We start from the raw sequence: 9,445 nt of genomic DNA, 5'->3' as shown, positions 1-9,445 counted from the left end.
TTTTGCTTGCTGTTAGTTAGAGTAATGTTTTGCTTCTTTAGTTTCAATAAAAAAGTCAAGGACAGCCTTTGCCATGCTTATTTTCCTAGTATGCATGTCGCTGTTTGAAAACAGAAAGTTTACCGCTGTTGCTAAAATTACCTAGAAAAGTTAGAGCATGGTCTAACGTTGAATCTTTTTGCATATTGAGCTCTGATAAATTTAATACAGTGGGAATTTTAGTTCATAATTTTTGGAGTCAGGGAAGTATTGATACCCTTGCATTCTTTACAGACTGTACTGTTTTGACAGATTGCTGTTATGGTTGCATTGTTTGCATATGTTTGCTTGTTTCATGATTCTATTTGAGGATAGGAGTATTAAATATACAGAGGCATTTAGTATGCAATGTTGAATAATAATATTAGTGATTTGTTACAGTAGAATATGATAAGGTTTTGCATTGGCTTATACTAACCTATCTCATGAGTTCTTGTTGAGTTTGTTGTGAATGAAGCTTTTGATAAAAAGAGAAACCATGATATGGGAGGAATTAAGGAGACACAAAAGTTCAAGCTTGGGGATGCCCAAGGAACCCCAAGATAATTCTTCAAGAAGTCTCGAGCATCTAAGCTTGGGGATGTCCCGGTAGGCATCCCACCTTTCTTCTTCAACAACTATCAGTTAGTATTGGTTGATCCTAAGTTTTTGCTTCTTCACATGAGTTGTGCTATCCTTGCATTGTAGTTTTCTTTAGCTTTGCTTGCTGTTTGAATGAAGTATCAAGATCTGAAATCCTTTAATGAGAGAGAGCCATACACAAATTGGAATTTGCTAGAATACTCTATGTGCTTCACTTATATCTTTTGAGCTTGATAATTTTTGCTCTAGTGCTTCACTTATATCTTTTAGAGCACGGTGGTGGATTTGTTTTAAAGAAACTATTGAACTCTCATGCTTCACTTAGATTATTTTGAGAGTTGTTAATGGCATGGTAATTTGCTTAAAGATAATATACTTGGTATTCAAGATTTGTGAAACTTTCTTTTGAGTGCGTTGAATACTAAGATAAGTTTGATGCTTGATAACTGTTTTGAGATATGGAGGTGATAATATCAAAGCAATGCTAGTTGGGGTGATTATGAATTTAAAAAATGCTTGTGTTGAAGTTTGTGATTCCCGTAGCATGCACGTATGGTGAACCGCTTTGTGATGAAGTCGGAGCACAATTTTATTTATTGATTGTCTTCCTTATGAGTGGCAGTCGGGGACGAGCGATGGTCTTTTCCTACCAATCTATCCCCCTAGGAGTATGCGTTTAATGCTTTGGTTTTTGATGACTTCTAATTTTTTGCAACAAGTGCATGAGTTCTTTTGATTAATGTTGAGTCCATGGATTATACTCACTCTCACCCTTCCACCATTGCTAGCCTCTCTAATACCGCGCACTTTTTGCCGGTATCATACACCCACCATATACCTTCCTCAAAACAGCCACCATACCTACCTATCATGGCATTTCCATAGCCATTCCGATATATATCGCCATGCAACTTTCCACCGTTCCGTTCATATGACACACATTACTTTTGTCATATTGCTTTTTGCATGAACATGTAGTTGACATTGTATTTGTGGCAAAACCACCGTTCATAATTCTTTCATACATGTCACTCTTGATTCATTGCATATCCCGGTACACCGCCGGAGGCATTCATATAGATTCATATCTTGTTCTAAGTATCAAGTTGTAATTGTTGAGTTGTAAGAAAAATAAAAGTGTGATGATCATCATTATTAGAGCATTGTCCCAGTGAGGAAAGGATGATGGAGACTATGATTCCCCCATAAGTCGGGATGAGACTCCGGACGAAAAAATAAAAGAGGCCAAAGAAGCCCAAATAAAAAAAGAGGCCATAAAAAAGAGAAAAGGCCCAAATAAAAAAATTAAAAAAATGAGAGAAAAAGAGAGAAGGGACAATGCTACTATCCTTTTACCACACTTGTGCTTCAAAGTAGCACCATGATCTTCATGATAGAGAGTCTCATATGTTGTCACTTTCATTTACTAGTGGGAATTTTTCATTATAGAACTTGGCTTGTATATTCCAATGATGGGCTTCCTCAAAAGTGCCCTAGGTCTTCGTGAGCAAGCAAGTTGGAAGCACACCCACTTAGTTTCTTTTGTTGAGCTTTCATATACTTATAGCTCTAAGTGCATCCGTTGCATGGCAATCCCTACTCACTCACATCAATATCTATTGATGGGCATCTCCATAGCCCATTGATATGCCTAGTTGATGTGAGACTATCTTTTCCTTTTTGTCTTCTCCACAACCACCATTCTATTCCACCTATAGTGCTATATCCATGGCTCACGCTCATGTATTGCGTGAAAGTTGAAAAAGTTTGAGATTTCTAAAGTATGAAACAATTGCTTGACTCGTCATCGGGGTTGTGCATGATTAAATACTTTGTGTGATGAAGATAGAGCATAACCAGACTATATGATTTTGTAGGGATAACTTTCTTTAGCCATGCTATTTTGAGAAGACATGATTGCTTCGATTAGTATGCTTGAAGTATTATTATTTTTATGTCAATATGAACTTTTGTCTTGAATCCTTCGGATCTGAATATTCATGTCACAATTAAGAAGATTTGCATTGAAATTATACCAAAGTATCACTCCGCATCAAAAATTCTTTTTTATCATTTACCTACTCGAGGACAAGCAGGAATTAAGCTTGGGTATGCTTGATACATCTCCAACGTATCTATAATTTTTTATTACTCCATGCTACTCTGTCTACTGTTTTGGACTATATTGGGCTTTATTTTCCACTTCTATATTATTTTTGGGACTAACCTATTAACCGGAGGCCCAGCCCAGAATTGATGTTTTTTTGCCTATTTCAGTATTTCGAATAAACAGAATATCAAACGGAGTCCAAACGGAATAAAACCTCCGGGAACATGATTTCCTCACCGAACGTGATCCAGGAGACTTGGACCCTACTCCAAGAAGTGCCAGAGGCGGTCACGAGGGTGGAGGGCGCGCCCCCTGCCTCGTGGGACCCCCGTAGCTCCACCGACGTACTTCCTGCACCCATATATACCTACGTACCCAAAAACTTCCAGAACAGAACCTAGATCAGGAGTTCTGCCGCCGCAAGCCTCTGTAGCCACCAAAAACCAATCGGGACCCTGTTCCGGCACCCTGTCGGAGGGGGATCCCATCACCGGAGGCCATCTTCATCATCTCGGCGCTATCCATGACGAGGAGGGAGTAGTTCACCCTCGGGGCTGAGGGTATGTACCAGTAGCTATGTGTTTGATCTCTCTCTCTCGTGTTCTCTCTCGTGTTCCCTCTATGGCACGATCTTGATGTATCCCAAGCTTTGCTATTGTAGTTGGATCTTATGATGTTTCTTCCCCTCTACTCTCTTGTGATGAATTGAGTTTCCCTTTTGAAGTTATCTTATCGGATTGAGTCTTTTATGAGAACACTTGATGTATGTCTTGCCGTGATTATCTGTGGTGACAATGGGATATCATGTGCCACTTGATGTATGTTTTGGTGATCAACTTGCGGGTTTCGTGACATTGGGAACCTATGCATAGGGGTTGGCACACGTTCTTGACTCCCCGGTAGTAGCTTTGGGGCACTCTTTGAAGTACTTTTATGTTGGTTGGGTGAATCTAAGATTGTATGACGCATATCGTATAATCATGCCCACGGATACTTCATGTGACAATGGAGTATCTAGGTGACATTAGGGTTTTGGTTGATTTGTGTCTTAAGGTGTTATTCTAGTATGAACTCTATGATGGATTGAGCGGAAAGAATAGCTTTATGTTATTTTACTACGAACTCTTGAATAGTTAGAACAGAAATGATAACTTTGAGGTGGTTTCGTACCCTACCATAATCTCTACGTTTGTTCTCCGCTATTAGTGGCTTTGGAGTGACTCTTTGTTGCATGTTGAGGGCTTGTTATATGATCTATCTATGTTATTATTGTTGAGAGAACTTGCACTAGTGAAAGTATGAGCCCTAGGCCTTGTTTCCTAGCATTGCAATACCGTTTACGCTCACTTTTACCACTTGTTACCTTGCTGTTTTTATTATTTCAGATTACAAATACCTTTATCTACCATCTATTTTGCACTTGTATCTTCATCTCTTCGCCGAATTAGTGCACCTATACAATTTACCATTGTATTGGGTGTGTTGGGGACACAAGAGACTCTTTGTTATTTGGTTGCAGGGTTGTTTGAGAGAGACCATCTTCATCCTACGCCTCCTACGGATTGATAAACCTTAGGTCATCCACTCGAGGGAAATTTGCTACTGTCCTACAAACCTGTGCACTTGCAGGCCCAACAACGTCTACAAGAAGAAGGTTGTGTAGTAGACATCAAAGAGCCACGAGGCCTTCACAAGGGTGGAGGGCTTGATCCCCCCTAGGGCGCGCCCTCTGGTCTTGTGGGCTCCTCGTGGCCCCCCTGACTTGTTCTCGATGCCAAAAAATCCTATAAATATAGAAACCCCCAGAAATAAACCTAGATCGGGAGTTTCGCCGCCGCAAGCCTATGTAGCCACGAAAAACCAATCTGGAGCCCGTTCCGGCACCCTGCCGGATGGGAAACCATCACTGGTGGCCATCTTCGTCATCCCCATACTCTCCATGATGAGGAGGGAGTAGTTCACCCTCGGGGCTGAGGATATGTACGAGTAGCTATGTATTTGATCTCTCTCTCTCTATCGTGTTCTTGATTTTGCACGATCTTGATGTACTGTGAGGTTTGCTATTATACTTGGATCATATGGTGTTTCTCCCCTTCTACCTTCTTGTGATGAATTAAGTTTTACCTTTGAGGTTTCACTATTATCGGATTGAATACTATTATGGATTTGAGAACACTTGATGTATGTCTTGTGTGGGATACCCGTGGTGACAATGGGGTAATCTATTGATTCACTTGATGTATGTTTTGGTGATCAACTTGCGGGTTTTGTGTCATTGTGAACCTATGCATAGGGGTTGGCACACGTTTTCGTCTTGACTCTCCGGTAGAAACTTTGGGGCACTCTGTGAAATTCTTTGTGTTGGTTTGAATAGACCAATCTGAGATTGTGTGATGCACATCGTATAATCAAGCCCGCGGATACGTGTGGTGACATTGTGGTATCTAGGTGACATTAGGTTTTTGGTTGATGTGCGTCTTAAGGTGTTATTTTAGTACGAACTCTAGGGCTGTTTGTGACACTTATAGGAATAACCCAATAGATTGATTAGAAAGAATAACTTTGAGGTGGTTACGTACCCTACAATAATCTTTTCGTTTGTTCTTTGATATTAGTGACTTTGGAGTGACTCTTTGTTGCACAATGAGGGATTGTTATATGATCCAGTTATGTTATCATTGTCGAAAGAACTTGCACTAGTGAAAGTATGAACCCTAGGCCTTGTTTCGAAGCATTGCAATACCATTTTCGCTCAGTTTTGTTACTTGCTACCTTGCTGTTTTTATATTTTCAGATTACAAAAACCCATATCTACCATCCATATTACGCTTCTATCACCATCTATTCGCCGAACTAGGGAACCTATACAATTTACCATTGTATTGGGTGTGTTGGGGACACAAGAGACTCTTTGTTATTTGGTTGCAGGGTTGTTTGAGAGAGACCATCTTCATCCTACGCCTCCCACAGATTGATAAATCTTAGGTCATCCACTTGAGGGAAAATTGCTACTGTCCTGCGCTTGGAGGCCCAGCTCGAGTCTACAAGAAGAAGGTTGCATAGTAGACATCACCTCGCGAGGCTTGGCCCCTCACGAGGGTCTTGTCTTGTTGGTGTCGTAGATGGGCCGTACCAGGCCATCGATGAAGCCACGCCATGGGCCGCTGGCAGGCAAGTCTGGGTACCCTAGTTCCTAGAATGCCAACAATGAGGCCCTTGAGGCGCTGGACGGCCCGGTCCTGTTGGCACCTGAGCTTGACCAGCCGAGCCGCCTCCATCGCCTTCTCCAATGCCTCCCGCTTGGACTACTCAATGGCAAGCCAGAGAGCCTTTGCATTCTTCCGGCGGAGCCGCCGAGCATCCCTCTCCACTTTCATAAGTGACTGGTAGTAGACCCACGTGAGGAGCCGCTCGTCCCGGTTGGGCTCCGCCGATAAGCCATGCTGGCGGTGGACAGAGCTCTCCACAGCCTCCCTCTTCCTTGCACACTGCCTCTCGCGGCAGGCTGCGCGCGCCTCCGACTCCGACGTGCGCGTTCGGACCGGCGGGGCGGGCACAAGCACCCACCGCTGCCCACGAGGGGAAGCAGCCGGCGGGGTGAGGGGACGACGTAGGGGAGGAGCGGATTGTGCAGGCCACCTGTCAGAGTTGCCCATGGGCCGGGAGGGGCCAACACATGTGTCCAAGATGCGCCGACAGGGAAGCTGCGGCTGCGACGAGGCTGCAGATCCGGAGCTGCCCTCGGTCTCCACCTTGGACCGCTCCATGGCGATGCGGAGGGCAAGCTCATACTCCGGATCCACCTCATCATCGGAGCGGTTGTCGGAGCTCGACATTGACCAGATTCGATCGGAATCGGTCAAGGGAGAGGAGAGGACGAAGCGAAAGAGGAGAGTGAGTGAGCTAGGGTTTCAGAGCGATGACCCGATGGGGTTTTTTGTGGGACATCCGTGGGGTTGGTGGTGGGCCAGGCTTGTCAGGCGGACGCGCCTCGGCATGCCCGGGCCACCCCACATCCGCCCTATATTTGGGCTGGATATGGGTGTGTCGGTCAATCCAGGCGTTCGAGGCGTCCGTCTGGGTCGAAAAAGGTGACTAGACACTAATCAGGCGGCCCACTCAAACCTTCGGGGAGGGTTTGAGACGCCCGGATGTAGATGCCCTAAGAGCATCTCCAACAAGTGCGCAACACGTGTCGCACAAAGAAAACCTTTACAACACCGAAATAGTCAGTTTTTGCGCGCAGCTCAGCACTGGCACCAGCGGCCGCTGTAAAATATAGCATGCGCGACCTGTTCCAGCAGGCGCTGCAAAAAAACGGCAAGCGTACCCAGCACAAACAACATATGACACTCCAAAGAAAACCAAGAAGATCAAACACATAAAAAATAAATCAACAATAAATAGTTTAATTTTATTACAACTTAAACAAATAGTTTATCTTTCAATATAACAAATAGTTCAACAATACAACATCAAACATACAAATCACCATGTGTTTTGTCGGTCATTCCATGACCACCACTCCTCGATTAGATCCTTCTGAAGATCATCATGCGTTTCGGCACGTCGAATGGCATGATAGGAGGCAACAAATCGGGCCACCCTCACAGCCCTCCGCTGCACTCGCACGGGATGTCCCAAGAGCTTATACTGCGAGTAGTCTAAATCTTGGCCATGATCATTCTCGATGATCATGTTATGCATGATCACACAAGCGTGCATGATGTATCAAATCATCTTTTGATCCCAAAATCTAGCCGGTCCTCTCACAATAGCAAATTGGGCTCGCAAAATCCCCAAAGCTCCCTCCGCATCTTTCCTAGCCGCTGCCTGAGCATTGTGGAAATCTAGATTTTCTTACCTTTCGATATTTTCAACGGCTTTCCAAATGTTTGCCATTTTGGGTAGATGCCATCCGCAAGATAGTAGTCATAGTTGTATGTATGGCCATTTGCTACAAACTGCACCGGTGACAGTTCACCATTTGCAATCTTATTCATAGTGGTGGCAAATTAACAATGGATGTCATTCAAAGATCCAGGCATTTCAAAAAAAGCATGCCAAATCCAAGTCTCTTGATCGGCCACCGCTTCAGGGATTATAGTGGAACCCTTTTTCTGGCCGTGGAATTGTCCATGCCATGTCTTACGACAGTTCTTCCGACTCCAATGTATGCAATCTATTGAGTCAAGATACCTGGGAACCCGCGAGCTTTGTTCATCTCCAAAAGCCTTGAGGCGTCTTCAGCACTGGGAGCTCTCAAATACTCCGGTCCAAACACTTGCACAATTCCGCCCGCGAAGTGCTTGACACACATGATGGCTTGACTCTCACCCATGGCCAAATGGTCATCAACTAGATCAGCCGGAATACCGTATGCCAACATACGCAAAAGCGGCTGTCACCTTTTGAAAGGTGCTATGCCCGAGTTCTCCGACGGTATTCCTCCTTTGCTGAAAAACCCGATCATGGCTAGCAGTTTCTCTGCAATGCGCCTGAACAACTCGGTGCTCATCCTAAACCGGGGCCGGAAGTACGGCTCGGGGTACACAGGATTATCCACAAAATAGTGCCTCATTAATCTGTTGTCGGCATCGATCTTATCCCACCAAAATTTTCTGCCGACCCATAACTGAACTACTGTGCTTCGCCTTTTTATTGATGTGCATAGCTAGGATCATTGCAAGGTCCTCCTCCTCTTCAATATCAAATTCTTCTTCGAAAAAATCATATGACCAACTCATCTACAATATTAAATTTAAACTATTCTATAAAAACTACAAACAACATGCACCAAATTAATGTAAAAAAAGTGAAGTTGAAGCAATACATACCTTGCAAGCGTTTTGTCGAACACCTTGTGGGCGTCGAGCGGCAGTGGGAGGCCGGGTGCTATTCGTCAAAGGAATGGCGCGCGCGAGGGGCGGCGACGACTAGAGGAAGGTGGAGGAAGCAGCGGGGACGCGGGGATAGTGCGGGGAAGCACCGTCGGGTCACCGGAGCAAATGAGGAGGTGCGGGCGGCGGCACCAGCGCCTGTATATGGCGGTAGGTGAAAGTCGCGGCGCGTGCGCTCGAGTGTGCAGCGCGTGGGAGCGGGTGCACGAAATAAGCGGCATATGATGTCGTTTCGCTCCGCGCGCTGAACCACTTGGGCCGTGCATGCTTTTTTGCGTCTCCGCTGGAGCGCACGGAACGGCTGTGCGCGCGTGAAAAATGCTATTTTTCCAGCGCGATGCTAATATTGCGCGGACGGAGGGAGTAGTGTCTTGAGAACCGGAGCCGATTCCCGTCAAAAGAGAAAGAAAAATAGAACTGCAGCCGATTAGTACCTCGCTGACAGTGGGCCACAGACGCGTCGGCAAGCTGAGCGAGCGAGTCTCCATCCTCCCCACCCAGGTCTCGGACGCCAACAGACAGCCACCGCAGCCCTCTCGTCTGAATCCCCAAATTCGAATCAGACGATACATGTAACTCGCTTCTTCTTCTCAATCCACCCCCCGCGCGCCTCTTCCTACCCCGCGCGTGCTCTGGCGAATCTGTAGCCTCGTATCTCGGCGGGGGCGGCGGAAATGGCGAACCCCCTAGCCGGGCTGCAGGACCACCTCAAGCACGCGCGCGACTACGCGCTCGAGGGCCTCTACGACACCTCCATCATCTTCTTCGACGGCGCCATCGCGCAGATCAACAAGTGAGCTTCCAAGTCTCCCCC

The 9,445-nt window shown here is 45.5% G+C and overlaps 1 protein-coding gene across 1 annotated transcript in view; it reads left to right on the top strand.

Annotated features, from left to right (window-relative positions):
- Positions 1-9,095: 9,095 nt before the first annotated feature.
- Positions 9,096-9,445, top strand: part of LOC119276745 (katanin p60 ATPase-containing subunit A1-like) — a 5,923-nt gene continuing 5,573 nt past the window's right edge. Inside the window, exon 1 of the mRNA XM_037557890.1 lies at positions 9,096-9,424. Within this exon, the coding sequence (XP_037413787.1) occupies positions 9,306-9,424 (119 nt within the window). The 5' untranslated portion in view covers positions 9,096-9,305. The remainder of the gene's footprint in view (positions 9,425-9,445) is intronic.

This window comes from Triticum dicoccoides, chromosome 3B, assembly GCF_002162155.2.
Source record: "Triticum dicoccoides isolate Atlit2015 ecotype Zavitan chromosome 3B, WEW_v2.0, whole genome shotgun sequence".
In the NCBI taxonomy this organism is placed as follows: domain Eukaryota; kingdom Viridiplantae; phylum Streptophyta; class Magnoliopsida; order Poales; family Poaceae; genus Triticum; species Triticum dicoccoides.
This window is presented reverse-complemented; position numbering and strand designations above follow the sequence as displayed.